Source organism: Passer domesticus, chromosome 4 (assembly GCF_036417665.1).
Source record: "Passer domesticus isolate bPasDom1 chromosome 4, bPasDom1.hap1, whole genome shotgun sequence".
Taxonomy (NCBI): domain Eukaryota; kingdom Metazoa; phylum Chordata; class Aves; order Passeriformes; family Passeridae; genus Passer; species Passer domesticus.
In genome coordinates this window covers 51,247,572-51,266,709 of record NC_087477.1, presented here as the reverse complement: position 1 = coordinate 51,266,709, position 19,138 = coordinate 51,247,572, and the positions used below count along the sequence as shown (strand labels likewise).

Here is a 19,138-nt window from a genome sequence, read left to right as displayed (position 1 = left end):
TAACAGAAAACGGCAATTTACCAGCAAACACAAAAAGAAATTGCATTAATGTCATCTGGGTGCATAGATGATAATTTTTATTTGCATGGGAATTTTAGTTTTGGCAGGCCTAACAAGCTCAGAGCATATATACAAATAGATATTTTAAAATATATTAGGTCAAATTCTGGATGTGCTAAAATTTGACAGTGTCCTTTCAGCTTTTTTACTGACCTAACTTATCTATTTATTTTTATTCAAATTCTCCATGTTTTGGCAGCAAGCAGAATTTTTAATTGCTGTATATTTTTAAAGCAACTTAAAAAAATCACTCTAAAATTGCTTTAAAACAATAAAATGTATCACATTTTAAATTGCTGACTGCATTCATCAACTTAAGGTATTTTTTTCCATTTTCCACCACGGTCCTGTCATTTCTATTTTAAGCAGAAATAAATCGGACTATCAATAAATCCTATATTTTCATACTCAGAACATGCACTGCAATTGAAGAGGACTTAGAGTTGGTTTTTTTGGTCATTACTATATCATTTGTTTACCTGGATGGTCCATTGTTGTAGCAGGCACAAGGCCTGCAAGGCCTTGGGGAACAGAAGCCTGAGCTAGGAAATACCAAAGTCAGCATAACTAAGGATTTAGAAGACCCTCTCTTCCGCCTTCGGACCCTGTTATCTCTCTGTAGACTCATAGGCCACTTTTTCCCCTGACCCTTACTATTGGACAGTTTTCAATCCCCCTGTAAGGTATAAAAACCCCTAGCCCTGCCCGGTTCGGCAGAGGAGAGCTGTCCCTGGAACCTTCGCGGGGACCCCAATAAAGAACCCTGCGGAACCCATACAGCGCTGCTCCTCTCTCTCTGCGTCTGCTGCGGCTATACCCAGGGTGACGGCCCCAGGCATGCTAAAAGAGCTGAAATCACTAAAGAGCTGAGCTGCAAATCACTATAGCTGCCTGGGCTGCCTGAACCCCCGCTGGGCGATCCTGGACCCTCGTTGAGCTATCCTGGACAACCGGCCTCCCCGCTGGGCTTCTGCCCCTGGGGGCCATAGCTGGCGCTCCGAACATAGCCGACGCCCGAACAGCGGGGGGCCCCTGGGCCGACATCTGAACCGCCGTGATAGCCTGGCCGCGGAACTGAATGCCGGACCTGGCATTTCAGAGGAGCAGCATTTCTTCGTGAAATTGTCACTGCCTCCGCTCGCCAGAGATCCTGGAAGGAGAAGCTCTTCGTTTTAGAAGGACTCTTCTGGACAGGACGTCAGCCGACCCGCAACAACGACACCTGGGCACGCGAGTGTTCGCGGAGGCTGATGAGCAGACGACCCCCAGCAGAACTTTGACCCACAACAGGCTGAAAAGTGTAAGTTTAACACAGCCTCTCTTGCGCGCAAAAAATATTTTTTCCTTGGGTCCTTTTTTTTTGGGTTTTTTCTTTTTTTTCTCTTTTTTCTGCTGGTGGGAACTGAAACATGGGATCAAAGCTTAGTACGTTGAAACGATCCCAGAACGAGAGAGATTTATATTCCCTAATCCTAGAAATCCTATCTTCTAACAACTTTTCTTTTTCTAAAGGTAACCTTTCAAAAGCTAACCTGAAACGTTTTATAAAATGGATTCTCTGCCACTTCCCAGATACTAATACACAGACTATTACCTTAGACTCCTTTTGGGATACAATTGGGACCACGATATATAAGTTTCAAACTAACCAAGACTTTTCTGTAACACGGTTTTTACCTATGTTCCACGCTATAACTAAAGCTGTAGAAAAAACTAACAAAAAGACTTTAACTACAGGGCTAACTTCTGTCGAACGAAACGAAAAGTTCTTATCTCACTTAACAGAAGCGCCTATTTCAAATGCTAATGGAGGAGATAACACCCCCTCCACCCTGGAATCCAGCACTCCGCTGGGTCCTAGGGTCCCGCCATCTGCGCCGCAACCACCCGACCCCAGGGCGCCCACGGCCCCTGCCCACCCCCTCTTCCCCCCTGCCTGCCCCTCGGGAGCCACACCCTGCGCGCCTCCTTGCTCTGCGTTATCTCCGAGAGCATCTGCGCCAGTTCCCGCCAGGACCGACCCAAACCCCACCCCTCCCCCTGCTCCCCCCGACCCTACTGAGGCCACCCCCACCCCCCTTGCCGTCCCTCCTGTCCCTGCCGCGCCCACTCCCTCCGCCGCCCTCGCCCCCCCCGCTACCATCGCGTCTTTCCCTGCCCCCGGCACCGTCCCTGCTGCGGCACGGGATCAGCCCGCCTGCGTACCCGCGCCCCCCCCCACCATCGCGCTTTTGCCTGCCGCCGGAATCGTGCCCGCTCACGTATCCGCCCCTGACCCAAGCCACCCTGTATCCGCCGCACCCTCTTCCAGTCCCGCCGCCTCCTCCATCCCGCATACCCCCTGCCCCCATACCCTCGCTGCGCAACCCCATACCCACGCTCCGCAGCCCCCGGTCGGGACCCCCCAGACTTCCCTCAGTTCTGCCCCCCCTCCCCACGCCCCCCAGTCCTGTGCCTGCTGTATCACGCATTGCACGGCCACCCCGCCATGTGCCACGTGTAGCCACGTCCTGCCATGTGCTGCCTTATACCCTGCCCAGCCACAGGCACCTCTGCCAAATGCAGCTCCAGCCAGCCATAAGAAACATAAGGCAAGGCCTGATAGCTCTCACTTCTCGTCATCTGATGACAGCAGTGACAGCGATTCTGATTTGGAAATAGAATATGTTGATCCTTGGGCAAAAATAAAAATGGAAGCCACACAGGCAGGGGACTGGCAATTAGCTCAGAGAATTACTGCCTTTCCAGTAGAATATAAGAAGGGAAAAAAAGGAGGTGCCACTAATAGAAAGACATGGGAACCTATTACAAATAAAGAACTTGTGCAATTAAGAAATACAGCCACAGAACATGGTAGAAGTTCACATATTTTTAGAAATTTCCTAGAAGCTACATTCTCAGCACATGTTCTGGTACCCCACGATATTAAAAATATTGCCCAGTGCCTCCTTTCTCCCGCCGAGTACATGCTTTGGGAAAGGCATTGGAAAAAGCAATTAAAAACATTATCAGATAACTATGCTGCAGATGCTGATAAGTCAAATTTTACACTCGAACAGCTGGCTGGTGAAGGGGATTTGCAGAAACCCTCTGACCAAGCTGATACTTTACCTAAGGCAACATTACAAGACGTGGCTATAGCAGCAAAAACCTCTTTATTTCTCACCCCAGATGATTCTACCCCCACCCAATATTTTTCTACTATCAAACAAGGAATAGATGAAAGCTTTATCAAATTTGTGGATAGAATTAAGGATGCTCTGGAAAAACAGATAGAGAGCACAGAGGCAAGAAAAGAACTGTTGTGTAAACTTGCCATGAGTAATGCGAATGAAAAATGTAAAATAATTCTGAGAGCCTTACCCATAGACAAAGAACCTACCATAGAGCAAATGCTGGAAAGCTGCACACGTCACCTGTCCACTGAAGACACAGTGGCCCAAGCAGTGACTAAGGGTGTTGCAGAAGGAGTTTCTAGTGCATATGCAGTAATAGCTTCTAAGGATCAGGTCCGCTGCTACCACTGCGGAGATTTTGGACATTTTATAAAGGACTGTCCAGAGAGGTCACCTCCCAGGTACCCTCGCAATTTCCACCAAAGGCCCCAGAATCAGCAGTACTATCAGCCGCGTCCGGGAAACTTCCATCGGAGCGTGGTGGGGCCCCACGCAAGGACACCAAATCAAAGGCCATCCAGACCCAGTCACGCACCATCCCAGGAGATTCCAGACCACATGAGGAGGATCCAACACACGGAGCAATACCAAAGGGAACGCGCCGTCAGCTGGTAACTGCACTGTCCATTGACTTTAAAAATAACAATGTTTATCGTGTTCCCACAGGCAAACGTGGGCCAAAAGGAGGTCCTTCTAACATCCTAATTATAGGTGATTCTCTCCATACCCCAAAGGAAATATTTGTTGTTCCAGAAGTACAAACAGTGCACCCGGGACAAGAAATCTTTGTCCAGGTGTACTGCACAGACTTACCATATTTTCTTCCAAAGGGTACCCCATTTGCACAGGCCTTTCTACTCCCTAAGAATCACAGGGAACAGCTTCCTCTCAACCCCACAGCAATGTGGATACAAGTTGTGGGACCGAGTAAGCCTGTCATCGAGTGCGGTCTTACCTGCAGAGGAGAGAAGTTCCACCTACCAGGGATGCTGGACACCGGTGCAGACGTGACCATCATCGCCCGCTCTGAATGGCCAGCACACTGGGAGCTACAACCTGTGGCAGGCATGATCACAGGGATCGGTGGAGCTACAGTTTCCATGCGGAGCAAGAACAACATCCTCGTCGAAGGGCCTGAAGGCAAGTTGGCTACCATCCGCCCATTTGTGGTAAGGGCCCCCATCACCTTGTATGGACGGGACATTTTATGTCAGTGGGGAGCCTCCCTACGTATTCCCAGTCCGGATTTCTAATTGGGGCCACTGAGGAGCGCGCACTGCCAGACACTCCTCGTCTCACCTGGAAATGCCATAACCCGATCTGGATCGAGCAGTGGCCCCTCTCTAAAGTCAAACTGCGCGCACTACATGCCCTTGTGGATGAACAGCTCGCCAAAGGCCACATCGTAGAGACCACCAGCCCTTGGAATTCTCCAGTCTTCGTACTACAAAAGCCTGGAACGGACAGGTGGAGGCTCCTCCACGATCTTCGCAAAATCAACGAGGTCATCGAGGACATGGGTCCCCTCCAGCCTGGCCTGCCCTCACCATCGATGCTGCCTAGAGACTGGACACTTGCTATCATTGATATTAAAGACTGTTTCTTCAGCATCCCGCTGCATCCCCAGGACGCTCCACGGTTTGCCTTCTCCGTTCCCTCTCTTAACAGAGAGGCTCCACTCAAGAGATATCATTGGTGTTTTCTTCCTCAAGGACTTAGATGCAATCCCAGTCTATGCCAATGGTATGTTGCTCACATCCTGTCTCCTGTTCGGAACCTATTCCCGAATGCGATCATCCATCACTATATGGACGATATCCTGGTCTGTGCACCAGAAAAAACGTACTTGGACAAAGCAGTTAAAAGGACTATTGAAACCATAGAAAAGGCAGGATTTGAGATCCGTGAGGACAAAATACAGTACACCAACCCATGGACTTACCTTGGACTCCAGATCCGGGAACGGACCATCGTACCCCAGCCGCTCGCCATCCGAGACGACCCAAAAACCCTGAGAGACTTACACAGTCTGTGCGGATCCATCAACTGGGTACGTCCACTGCTAGGAATTACAACAGAGGACCTCGCTCCACTGTTCAGCCTTCTTCGGGGCAAGGAGAATCTGGACTCTCCATGCACTCTAACACCAGAGGCCCGAGATGCCATCACCAAGGTCCAAGAAGCCCTGTCTTCACGCAAAGCCCATCGCTTTGAGCCCAGCCTGCCTTTCCAGTTCGTCATTCTGGGAAAAGCACCTAGGTTCTATGGACTGATTTTTCAATGGGACACTCAACTTCGAGACCCTTTACTAATCCTGGAGTGGATCTTTACAAATAACCAACCCACAAAAACCATTACCACCTTCCAAGAAATTATGGCACATTTAATAAAAAAGGCTAGAACTCGCCTCCGTTCCCTTGCAGGGTGTGAGTTCACATGCATATATTTGCCAATGACCACTGGGGATCTGGAACATTTGCTCCAGACCAATGAGAGTCTCCAGTATGCCTTAGATAGCTATACAGGCCAAATTTCAGTGCATATCCCAAAACATAAGCTTTTTAATCGTGATGTAACATTTCATCTGACTCCAAAATTAGTCCAAAGTAGGACACCTCTCAAAGCTCTAACCGTCTTTACAGATGGCTCAGGGTCATCCCACAAGTCGGTAATGACATGGAGGGACCCTAAAACCCAAAATTGGGAATCTGACATAAAAATAGTGGAGGGATCTCCACAGATTGCGGAGTTAGCAGCTGTTGTCAGAGCCTTTGAGAAATTCAAAGACGAACCTTTTAATCTGGTCACAGATTCAGCTTATGTTGCTGGCATAGCTATGAGAGCAGAACATGCTCTTCTCAAAGAGGTTTCCAATCCAAAGTTATACCAATTGATTTCCACATTAACACGCTTAATTTCCCACAGAAAACAACCTTACTATATAATGCATGTGAGGTCACACACTGACCTCCCAGGTTTCATTGCAGAAGGGAACAGGAAAGCAGACACCTTAGCCATGGCAATAGAGACTGCTAATGTCCCTAACATCTTTGCCCAGGCAAAGTTGTCACACTCATTTTTTCATCAAAATGTGCCTGCCCTTATCAGAATGTTCAAGCTTTCAAAAGATCAGGCAAAAGCTATTGTTGCCACATGCCCAAACTGTCAAAACTACCAAATACCATCTATGGGGACAGGAGTCAATCCCCGAGGTTTAAACAGCTGCCAGCTGTGGCAGACAGATGTAACCCACTTTGCACCTTTTGGAAGGTCAAAGTACGTGCATGTATCGGTTGATACATTCTCAGGAGCAGTATTTGCATCAACACATACAGGAGAAACTGCGCAGCACACCATAAAACATTTTCTCCTCGCATTTGCAACCCTGGGAGTACCAAAGGAGATCAAAACAGACAATGGACCTGCCTATACCTCTCGTAAGTTAAAAGAGTTCTTCAGTGAGTGGGGAATACAACACAAGACAGGTATACCTGCAAACCCCACAGGACAATCCATCGTGGAAAGGACACATCAAACTCTCAAAAGAGTCCTCAATCAGCAACAGAGAGGAACAAAAATCACTTCTCCAGTTGAAAGACTTTGCAAGGCTCTCTATGTCATCAACTTCCTGAACTGTACAACCTCAGAGCCTGATCCACCCATACTTCGCCACTTTGCAAATACCACCCAAGCAAAGCTCACAGAGAAACCACCTGTGCTGGTGAAGGACCCAGAAACACATAAAGTCTCTGGACCTTTCGAACTCATCACGTGGGGAAGAGGATACGCGTGTGTTCTGCTACCATCTGGTCCAAGATGGTACCCAGGGAAAAACATAAAACCATACCTAGGCACTGCAAATACCACTTCCACAAGCAGTGACAAGAATCCTCCTGAGTCAAACACAAGACCTCCTCAAAACCAGACCAGCTCGGCCTGGAGACGAAGACGTCGCCAAACGTCCACAAGTGGAGGAGAGGACTGTCCCATCACACAGCAGCAGACAAATCAGAAAGCTGAACAACATTCTGAGGCATCAAGCCCTAGGCCAGGCACAGCCTGAATACAAACTGTTCTCTGAATTAGATGTTATTACCCTTTTTTTACCCTAAAAAACCCTATTGTCCCTTTTATCTACCCTTACCAAAAGCCTCTAACCTTTTACCCACTCCCCCACCCTTAGTACCATAGAAAAAACAAAAAAAAAAAAACAGTAAAAAACTAAAAATAATGGGGGGAGGTGGAAGGAACAGAGGAAAGGAACAAGAAAGGAACCCTAACCCTCCCCTCCTACCATAAAAATAACAAGTTTTGCTTATATTCCCTATCAGAAGCCCCATTCCTGCCCAAAGATGAAAAATATCTCCGTTGGCGCTGTCCTCACTGCTGCCTGGATGTTCCTCACCGTGCCATGTGCCGTCGGTTGGATCGGCCCACAGCCGAGCCATAATGTCTGGGTAACCTTAGCAAGAACATTAAAACAGGATAACATGTGCTTATCCATGGGGAGCGTTGATAACCCACTTTCCACATGTCTAGTAGGAATTCCTTTTGTAGCCGATGATTGGCCCGCCTATAATTCAGAGCTTCTCCGCACCACAGGTAAGCGACCCCACCAGGTAGAAACTTGGGACCAGTGGACAAAAATACTGCCCAATGCTCTTGAGGAACCTCAAGAATTGGATCTATTGGGGTCCTCTAAGGCCACCTTCTGTGTCAAATTTTACTTTAGACGTCCAAAGAATAATTTGCCTGAAATTGATCTGAACAAAAACACATACCGAAAAGACATATCACCAATTAACAAAGCCTACAACCCTCACGATTGGTGTAATTACACTGCTCGTGTGATCTCTGTGTCCTCTCTCCATCCCAAAGTCCTACCCAAGGGAACGTTTCTCATCTGTGGTGACAGAGTATGGGCTGGGATCCCCTCACGACTCCAGGGAGGTCCCTGTACCCTAGGAAAACTTTCCACCCTTACTCCAAATATCACCTTGTTGCACAATTGGAAAAAAGAGAGCGAGTTAAAACGCCACAAAAGGTCCTACACAGCATTTGATGAAAATTGCGATCCCAAATTATACGATTGGAACAAACCTAAAAAGATAGCGGTCTCTATATTCCTACCATGGGTAGCTGCAGCTAAGGCCCTGGGTGACATAAATCACCTTGGGTGCTGGCTCAGTAAACAAGCTAACGCTACTTCTGCTGCCCTGAGTGATCTCTTAAAGGAAGAAGAAACCACAAGACATGCCTCCCTCCAAAATCGAGCAGCGATTGACTTCCTGCTGCTTGCCCACGGACATGGCTGCGAGGACTTCGAAGGGATGTGCTGCTTCAATCTCTCTTCACGCTCGGAATCCATCCACGCCAACATCCAGAAACTGAAGGGACTTGTGAAGGACTTAAAAGTAGAACAGACCCCAGACTGGGTCAATGACCTCTTCGGTCAATGGGGATTAACGGGATGGGTTGCATCTTTGGTTAAGGGAATGTTGTGGATTTTTCTTGTAATTGTCATCGTGTTACTTATGTTCTCATGCCTTGTCCACTGTTTTAAAAGAACCATAGGGAACGCCTTTTTTCTAAATACAGAAAGTGGAGTTGTAGCAGGCACAAGGCCTGCAAGGCCTTGGGGAACAGAAGCCTGAGCTAGGAAATACCAAAGTCAGCATGACTAAGGATTTAGAAGACCCTCTCTTCCGCCTTCGGACCCTGTTATCTCTCTGTAGACTCATAGGCCACTTTTTCCCCTGACCCTTACTATTGGACAGTTTTCAATCCCCCTGTAAGGTATAAAAACCCCTAGCCCTGCCCGGTTCGGCAGAGGAGAGCTGTCCCTGGAACCTTCGCGGGGACCCCAATAAAGAACCCTGCGGAACCCATACAGCGCTGCTCCTCTCTCTCTGCGTCTGCTGCGGCTATACCCAGGGTGACGGCCCCAGGCATGCTAAAAGAGCTGAAATCACTAAAGAGCTGAGCTGCAAATCACTATAGCTGCCTGGGCTGCCTGAACCCCCGCTGGGCGATCCTGGACCCTCGTTGAGCTATCCTGGACAACCGGCCTCCCCGCTGGGCTTCTGCCCCTGGGGGCCATACATTGTATCTTCAGATCTGAGTGTAATTTTCCATAACCTGATCTACTTTCAAAGGATGAAAATTACTTTCCTGCAAACCAATGAAGCATGTAACATCTGTAAAATGGTATAGTTCCTGCAGTTTTTCAATAGCCAATGAGAAAAGTATGCTACAAAGGTATTTGGAGGCTTTCTGTTCCTGGTGATCCGGATGCCTGGAGTCTGTCTAAAGAGATCTTAATAATTGTAGGGATTCATAGCAATTTCTGAGGACAGAGTTCTGATGTGAAGACACCAGAACTGATTAAGTGTAGAGGACACAGGACTCACTTTACAATGGGAACTACACAGGAGACTTTTAGAAAACACCTATCCAGCAAACAAAAAACTCTGCATAATGTGTAAGTGAAAATGAGCTTGGATGACACGAAATCTGTGAGTGCAATGTTTATCAAAGAGGAAAGTGCTAACCCTGCACTACTGAAAAGCTAAATTATTTAATCTTAAGAGGTATCAAGTTTTGTACCAATAACGACTCAGCAGCTTTCATGGCTTTATGCAAATAGAAATATACAATTAGTTATCAGAAATGAGAATCCTCATGAGATGAAAGATGTGCTTGAAATACTGCTGCATACAAATCTGACCCATATATTTCACTATGAAAATATTGTTAATAAAGTATACCTTGCAAAGAGCAGGTATTACTGTATCGAATAAAATGATAAAATGTTCCTGAGTTCTGCAACAACGCTATAAAAGAACTGCCCTTCCTTTTACAGCTTCCAGGAGGTTTGGATAGGTACATTTTTTGGTGTGTAAGACAGAATATAAACCTTAAGTATTTTGAGGCAAATCTTGATGATCTTTCTGTCAGGAAGAAATTATGCAAGTGTAACACACACTTAGTAGTAGAGTGAAACATGCTGCTTAACAATCACCTGTCTGTAAACAAGATGGGAAAGGGAGAACAAGCTTTTATAAGGAAATCAAGCTTCTTTCTAAAATTCAAGTAATTACTTCATGTCTGAATAATATCTATGACTTGAGAAGGGAACTATGATCTACCATGTCAGTTTCAAGACAGCTGCATTTTCTCTTTTAAAAAATGATGGACTTAGTATTAAAATCCTCTAACATATTTATCTATGTATTTGGCTTCTGCTATGCTTCCTCTTACCCTCCTGACATTTCAAGAGTTCTCTGCCAGGTCTTACAAATGCTCTCCACTAAAAATAGCTGCTGACATTAGCAAGGGGCATGCACTAATCACATTCAGAATAGGATTTGTTACATACACTTATTAGTGCTTTATAATTTTTGTGAATTTCAGATCTGGTTGTTAAAAAAAATAAAGGTGTAATGACATTCCATAGCTGCATTAAAACAAACAAGCTATTACAGTTGAATTATTTTGACGCTAATATGCCATGTTGGAGTTCTGAGTTTTTTTTTTTTTTAAACTGAAATACTTACTTGCCTGTCCAGTTTTCAGCAAGTGAAGGCAATTGCAGGTTACCTCATTATCTGAGCAACTCAATCTCTAAAGGAGAAAATCATGCATGTTACTGACTAACACAAAACTGACTTCTCCTGAAAGATGGCTTCTCCTCTCTGACAAAGGGAAATAGAGGCTTATACATTAATTTCCTGCATTCATAATCTAAAGGAATTCACCTTCACCCTAGGGGTTCAGAAGCCCCTCACTTCTACTTGTCACATGAACTCTGAACTATAATGTTGCTACAGGAGCTCTGCCCCTGAGCCTTGTAGCTCTATTCAGTTGGCACACCCAAACTGATTTTGGTTTGGTGTGGTTTGGATCTAGTTGTCTTACATAGGGATGGAAGAAATTTTTATTTTTTAATGGCTTTTAAAGAGTATGGTGCTAATCAGTTACTAGGAGGCTGGGGCCTGTGCCCACTGGAAAAAAAATCCAGTGGTTTTGCTCCTATACATGGGAATTTTCATGCATTCTCCTAGTGGATACTGGTACTTCAGTAATGTGAGGTCCTGGTTACCTGTAGTGACCAGCTTCTAGGTTATTTACCTGACACAAGGGAGAAAGAGCACCCAAATAATTGGCAGACTGGCTGAAGACAGTATACATCTGCTGTAAGATGTTATGGAAGGAGTCCTGCAACTTCCTGCACAGACCCCATCTAATATTTGGTATATTAAATTAATAAACTTCCAACCGGCTATTCAGATCCATCTGTTTTCAACTCAGTCTTCTGCATATCTTAATCAATGTTTCACACAAACATTTTAAACAAAAATCATAGATATATGTAAAAACTCAAACACTTAAATGAAAAAATCATGACAACATTTCTATAAATATTGGAACAAATCTGCATGCCATTTTGTAAAGAAGAGCTTTTTAAATTTTTTTTCCTGAAAAGACCTAATTCTCCTCTAATCACATGATATGCCTAAGAAACCTGATGTTATGTAACTGCACTGAGCCTAAGGTGACCAGGGCAGACACTGGGTGCCATCCAACAGGAAAACTCCTACTCCATGTAACACAAGGGGTTACACTTGCACACTGTCAGAGTTTGCTGCTGTATATCTGGTCAATAATGCAATATATCTTTTAAAAAAGCCTGCTTAGGTAATAAGGGATTGTCTTTCTTAGTTCAGGGGGGAGAGGTAGCATAGAGGAACTTCAGGTTACTTAAGACATGAATATTTAGTCCATAATGCTCATTCTGCTGTGACATCTGTCTATACTATACTATTGAAAACAAACAACATTGAGTGCCTATTAGAAGAGCTGAAAACCAATTAAAATAATAAAGGGTGGGTTTTTTTTTTTTTTTTTTTAATCAGGAGACTATAGAATACATGAAAAAAGAAATACCTGCTTTCATTACATTCTTCTGACAAACATTTTCTCATTTCCCCATTAAACAAAAAAGAAACCTTATTATTACCTTGGTCTAAAGTTAGAGTTCCTGAATTATAATATCTCATTTGCTGCAGAACACATATCAATTACTAATTCAGATTCTGAAAAGTGAATGAATTATCACATTCTTAAATGCATTTCCCAGGAGATTAATACACTTTTAGTTTCCTCTTCCCTAAATCTAGGATACAGACCTTCCTTCCTAGCTGTGCTCCTTCAAGAGAAAAGATATGACTTGCTCAGTCACGTAAATAAGATGCTTCAGTGCTGTTATCTGAAAGTGTTAAGAACTACCATAAAAAAGAAAGCTGTCACAAAGAGTTAAACTGGAGGTGAAAAATTGTATGTAGTCTGGAACATATGAGACATCATTTTGGTTTTACATCAGATTCTGTCTGTATAAACAGAGCTGAAATGCAAACCACTTTCAGTTGAGGTCTAACTGGGAGAATCTTCTTGATGGAACTTATCTCAAAATCTTTTGAAGTCCAAAGCATCTATGCAAAACCATTAATCTCAGAATGTGTCTAAACACTATCCTGGAGACAGGCTGCAATTTACAGTTCCCTGTGACAGGCAAATCACTGGTAGAGCCCTGTCATTTAACCCCAATGATTTCTTTGGTAGGCATGGAAAGAGAGGTTTTCATATTGCCCTGTCATGGGAGGGCTACAGAATATGTCAACACTGTATAACTTAACATAAAAATTAAAGCAATATACAGGCTTTGCAGTTATGAAAAAAGATCAGCAAGGTGGGATTTCAGATCAGTGCCGTTGATAAAAACTCACTACATTATGAGAGTTTTGGCATTTTGGGTTGGGGGAAATATGGAGGAGTTTCTGCAGCAGGTTTTTGCTCTATGTATTCTAAGTGCAAGACGCTCTCTGGTTTTAAATAAGCCCACAGTGCAGTTTCAATTTCCAGTTACCTAATGGTGCATATTTGCTAGCAGTAGAGAACACCAGCATAATGGTTTATCTGCTCAATAAACACAAATCTTGTCAAAATTCAAAAAGTCCCAGCTGGCTTTGATTATGCTTATTTAAAGAGAACAGTCTCTTCAGGTTTACAGGTTAGGTGCTTCTCTTTAAAATGTATTTCACCATCACAAATTGAATTCTATGTAACCTAGAACACGTCTTAAAGTGCACAGGCATTCCCAAAATGTTTTCTATACAGTATTTTCAATTGCCTTCGCATATATCTATTTAGAAACTGTTCTGCAAAACACAATGAGCCAAAGCAATTATTTGTTTTACTTTTGCACCTGGTACATTACATTTGCATTTGAAAAAATTGTTTCAAGATACATAAATGAGAAATCATACTCCCCACCTGCCATCATTGCAACCTTTTTTGTGTAGTGTGCCAAGTAATTACATTCCTGTTGCGTACAACTCTTTGCTTACACCTGTGTTCCCGGAACATTACCTGACAGATATCACTGCTGCGTGATAGAAAAAGTGAATGCCAGAGAGACACACATGGAACTCCCAAAAGTAATCTGGTGCTTCCTAACTGGACTTGCTCTGATCAGCTTGAAGAAAGACTCCCATCAACTTTGAGGGATATATCTGAAAGTTACGGAACTGCATTTTCCTTGCAGGTCAGAACTGGCAGTAACTTACCAAAAAAGGAAATTTGGAGAAGAAACAGGCATTCATGGGTGCTTAGGAAACCAGGCAGTGTGGCCTCAAGAGTGCCTGTAGGTAGAGCCAACCCAAGGAGACACACTCAATGTGTCCTAAAAGCTGCACACTTCTCACACAAGTAGAAACTGATGCAAGGTTGAAGGAACAAATCCAGGTATTGGAGGGAGGAAGAAGAGGAGAGACCTTTAGTTCTACTTGTCAATGACTGTGACTTTCAAACATATGTTTTGATTTATCTTCTTTATTACTCACAGACATCCATAATAACAAACCTGTTCATTAACTCATCAGCACCTGAATTTGATCTATCAACACTGATAAATTCTACTAGACTACAAGATTCACTACGTTCTACTGAAGTCTGGTCAGACACTAGTAAAAGTTATATAATTTTAAGATATTCTTAGATTTAAACAAAAGAAATGTTGCCCACACACTCACAAATAACAGTATGGTTTGACTCAACCTACAGCAATTCCATATTTCTCTTCTCTGCTGGGGGAAAAATATGTTTACGGAGCTCCTATTTGGAAACTCTCTGAAATTAAACTCTGCTCCAGTTATGAGAGTAAAAACAGACTAAGGCCTTCATCCAAACCCCATGAAAGCAACAATGGCACCAGCGGGGGGATAGGAGCCAATGTGTTTAGATTGAATATCCAGGTTTAGTAGGCAGAGCAAATTATTTAAAGGAGGAATAGATGAGGAATAACAAGTATTTTGCAGTAGCAATTACAAGCACATAAAAAAACCTCTGACCATTAATTCATTAGCATCTGCTCATTCAAAGCTCGTTATCCTTGATTAATGATAATAGTATTTTTTTCATATTTTTGAAGTTCGTTAAACTATCAATACTAACTTAGATGATCACAAAGTTAACTACTAATTTAAAAAATCAGCAGCATTGTACAACAGGTGAGGTGTTAGTACCCGTAAACTAGAAAAAATATTATAAATCTTATATTTGTAAACAGTTGGTTCTCATAGCAACTGCCTGGCATTTTGCCTTGCTCAGTGAGCTTTGTACAATGTACCTGAGTCATGTAAAACCAAGTTGTCACACCCTGCCAAAAATCAATACTTTCTTCAAAGATTGACAGCTGAAGATGGTGCGTAGAGAGACTGATAGCACTTTTAAGTGATATGGCTTACAGAAGTCACCTATTAGCATTTCTGCATACCAGTGTGATCCAGACTCCTCAACTTTGATTATCATATTTGCAAAATATTGCAGTTCTGAGTCTTCCCTCTGAAAAAGCAGTTAGTGTTGCTGAACACTGACAGAATGTTCACTAACCTGGACAAAAGCCCATTAGGGCCAGGGCCTTTAAATGATTTTAATTTTCATTTTGTAGACTGTAACTCCTGAGTTCTATCATTCCATTTTTCACAGCTTTAGGTTTTCTGTGTGCATGAAATTCCCCACCGTAACCTTAAATTATTCTGTCCTTCTGGTGTTCAGTGATGGTCTCTGAGGCTTGAGCTTTATTCTCCTTCAGGGTTCATTCTTCTTCTAAATACTCATCATCCATTGCATTCTATAAAGAGAGTTCCCAGCAGTAGTTTTTAAAATAAAAGATAAAATGTTCAGTATCTGAACATTTAAGGCTCTAGTGTCAGTACCTGGAATGCCTCCTGTTGACAATGATGGTTATCACTGGGGGCAACTGAGATCTGTTCATTCTGAACTGTCTTCAGAAATCAGCCTTATCTGATTGTTCTTTCAGATCAAAAGAAATAGGAAGACAAAGTAAGCTGTGCATATTCTTTCACTCTGCACTTTGTTGTTAAAAAAGGAGGAATCCCACTAGGACCCATAAACCACTTTTAGATACCACTAATCTTTGCTATGGATCTCTATTTTTCCATTTATTGCCAGCTGACTTACTGGATTTTGGTATTTTAATGACATAGCGCACTGTTAGGAATTATTGTGAAAAACATATAACAAAATCTAAATAGACAAAAGAACATTTATTGCTTGAAGGGAAGTGACATGTAATTCTCAGCATTTACAGCTGAGATTAGACCACTTTTTCCACATGACAGATATGTATTCAGTAACAGAAATACTTGTGAAGTCTCCAAAATCACACCTGGAGCTTCCATACTCAGGCATGGTTACCCTATTTTTAGATATTTGTGGAAGGTAGCTTGTATTGCCTCTAACAGCAGGTTCAGCCTCAGTCACTAAATTCATAACTACTTTCATCAACTGCACAGTGAGCAGATCAGGGGAATACAATCCTTCACTTTATTTTTTTTTCTTTTAAAAACAGCATAGTTAACATTGTTGCTGACTATTGGGGTGTGAAACACTATGTATAGAAGTTCCACTTAAAAAACCCAAATTGTAATTGAACTGTGCAGTCACATTGAGCTTCACATGTGCTGGAGCTGCAATTTTTGGGGACTTCCCCAAAACTCAGTAGGACCCTGTTGAAGATCCCTAATGTTATGCAAAAAAGCATTACCAATGTGACTGGTACATAACAAATTAATAAATAAGCATATATTGTACACTGTTTTGTAGTGTCTGACAACTATTATCGAGTGCATTACAATTTTAATATGGGATTTTGTACATCTGGATTTTGATACTTAATTTGTATACTGCTGAAAAATTCTTACGGAGTGTCAATACAACCAACCATTTCCCTAATTTCTAGCGAGTTTCACCTGGTTCATGGACTTGTGTCATTGAAATGATCTCTCCTTATTTGTTTTTCTCTATTAAAGGGAAAATCAGATCAATCACCACCCTGCTGACACCCATAAAGCTTCTGTTCACCTTTCTGCTTGTCTTACTGTAATGTTAAAATGAATTTTGTGAACAACATAATTTGTGCAGTAGCCTCAAGCATGCTGAGCTAGCACAAAGGCTCTTCTCAATATCTGAACTGATATCTGAACCTGAGACCAGTTTGCCATCAACTCAGAAGTATAGCATGCATGAAAATGTCCTTCCTCATCACTGTTAAATGAAGAATATGGCTCAAACTTCTTCAGAGTTTCTCTGGAGGTCAAATTTCCCTTTCAATCTACCCCTTCCTATAAAGAGATTATAAAACTACATTGAAAAATCAAAAATTCAAGTGTTGTTTCGTATTTTACACAAAATATACAGAAACCAGAATTTATTAAGAAAGAAGCAGAATTCTGGGGGGGAAGCCTTTTGTTCTTTAAAGAAAAATACTCACTTCGTTCTTTCAACAAAAATTGAATTCTACCAGCTTCTGGTTCAGCTTGAAGTACCAACTTCAAGTTTTCTTGATTTCTATGCTTCCTGACTTAGCTTCCTCAGGCTATTCAAGTCTCTTTCAATAGACCAAATACAAAAAAAATCACAGTACAGAATCCATCACAAATATGCCTTAAAAGGTTGTTCAAAGAACCATAACAAACCACAAGAAAGATTTTAGTCTCTTGAAGGAAAATAAAATGCTTTTTTGAAACAATAGCTCATTGGCTTGAAAAGAATTGTTCTTTTTTATCTAGTACACTCTTCAAAACGTCCATGCCCTAACTAGTTCAACTGCATTCACAACATATGACAAACCCCAAGATCTATTTGACTGAAAATATTTTTCCTGAAACAAATGCAGAATTTTATACGTAGAAAGTAAAACATTACTATTCTACTATCCAGTTAGTATAAATTTTTTATACAATGGCAGTGACATTATTTTCTTTTTCTAGATTTTAGCACCCGGAATATTTACTCTCTGATCCTGGACTGAATAACATCCCTATTAATGCCAACAAGACATAGAATAAAAATCAAGTTTTGCCAAACGGTAATAGGTCCTAAAAGATAGTACTGAAAATCCTGGATTGTGCTGGTGCAGCACTTCCCTAGTGTTTTTCCCCACTGCTCTGGAAGGGAATCCATGGTTTCACCTGTAATCTCTGCTAATGCACCAAAGGAGAATCCTACCAATAAAGACAGAAATGATTCCTCAGGAGAAAAGCAAGTTTTCACGTTTTAGGAGGGAAAAAAAAAAAGAGAATCACAGTATAATTTAGGCTGAAAAAGACCTTTAAGATCTTCAAGTCCAGCTGTTAAACCCAGCACTGCCAAACCTACCACTAAACCATGTCCTTAAGCACCACATCTCCTGTGGATATAGTTTCCAGAATACTTCATAGTGAGTCACCTGATGGCCTGTATGCATTAGGGCATCCTGCCCTTGTGAAACAGCACTATCTCTGCAGCTACTGTCTCTAGCTTATGGCTATGCCAGCAGGTTGTGCTGAGTCTCAAGAGTAAGGGCTAATATCCACTTTCTGCTCCAATCCCAAGAGGTTCAGGATCTTGATTTTATGGCAAAATGTGTTTTAGCAGCTGGTTTCCACCTGAGTTTTACAAAGGAAGCATCTCTTTATTCTGCTATTAAATGGGTTAAGTTAGACATGCTCAGGAACTGCTTAATAACCTGAAAAAATTAAGCTTGTTACTGATCAAACATCTCTGGCCACTTCTGATTCAAAATATGATGCTGATTGTGATGATAACAGACTAAAATATAATAGCTTTAATATCTTCTTTGCCTTGAGAGATTGAAATAATAAATTAATACAACTCAAGAAGAGATTTTTAACAGGGGCTGTGCACTGGAGGTACACTAAATTCCCCATGACTAAGAATGTTAGAAGAATTTCCCTTGATATGGTTGGAATCTGACCAGGAGAGGAGAATCCTGGCTCCAATCCACATTTCCTAAAGTATTTACACAAAGCACTAGAATAAATCATGATCCTTCCTCCTACAGCTCAGAATCTGAGGATATAGAAGTTTTTCCACTTTCAAGGAAATACTTTTATAAAGATACAAACTAGCACCATCACTAATCCCATCTTTGATTTTGAATGGGAAGAATGAGAAGTAATGTGTTTAGAAAGGCAATTATGTCCCGGAATTCAGGCCTGTGAGACTCCCAGGCTGAACTTGATTTGCATCTCAGGCCTTCAGAGGGGGACCTCAGCTTTGATGGCAGAGATTTCAAACTCTTCTTCAACCATTTCCTAACCACAGCTGAGACTTCTTTCTTTGAAAAATAATTTCTCACATTTGCAACTAATATATCAAACAGCTCAGTTTTGTGCAAAGATGATATAAACGTGTAAAAATATAACAACATCCATCCAGTGACATGGTGACTGACTGATTACTGTGAGAAGACAACAGTTCAAAAGATTGAGTATGATACCCGTTTAGTTTTTTTTTTGAGGACAACTTGAAAAAAATTA

General features: G+C 42.4%; 2 protein-coding genes across 26 annotated transcripts in view; one reads left to right on the top strand and one right to left on the bottom strand.

Annotated features, from left to right (window-relative positions):
- Nucleotides 1–19,138, bottom strand: part of TENM3 (teneurin transmembrane protein 3) — a 1,290,895-nt gene that overhangs the window by 439,838 nt on the left and 831,919 nt on the right. The gene's annotated exons all lie outside the window — the stretch shown is intronic.
- Nucleotides 652–9,333, top strand: LOC135299191 (uncharacterized). Its single transcript, XM_064417820.1, has 2 exons — nt 652–1,360; nt 7,568–9,333. The coding sequence occupies exon 2, from the start codon at nt 7,589–7,591 to the stop codon at nt 8,888–8,890; it is 1,302 nt and encodes a 433-aa protein (XP_064273890.1). The 5' UTR covers nt 652–1,360; nt 7,568–7,588; the 3' UTR covers nt 8,891–9,333.

Bases quoted from the DNA above. Each gene is read 5' to 3' on its own strand.
- LOC135299191 (XM_064417820.1), top strand. From the start codon at position 7,589: ATGAAAAATATCTCCGTTGGCGCTGTCCTCACTGCTGCCTGGATGTTC.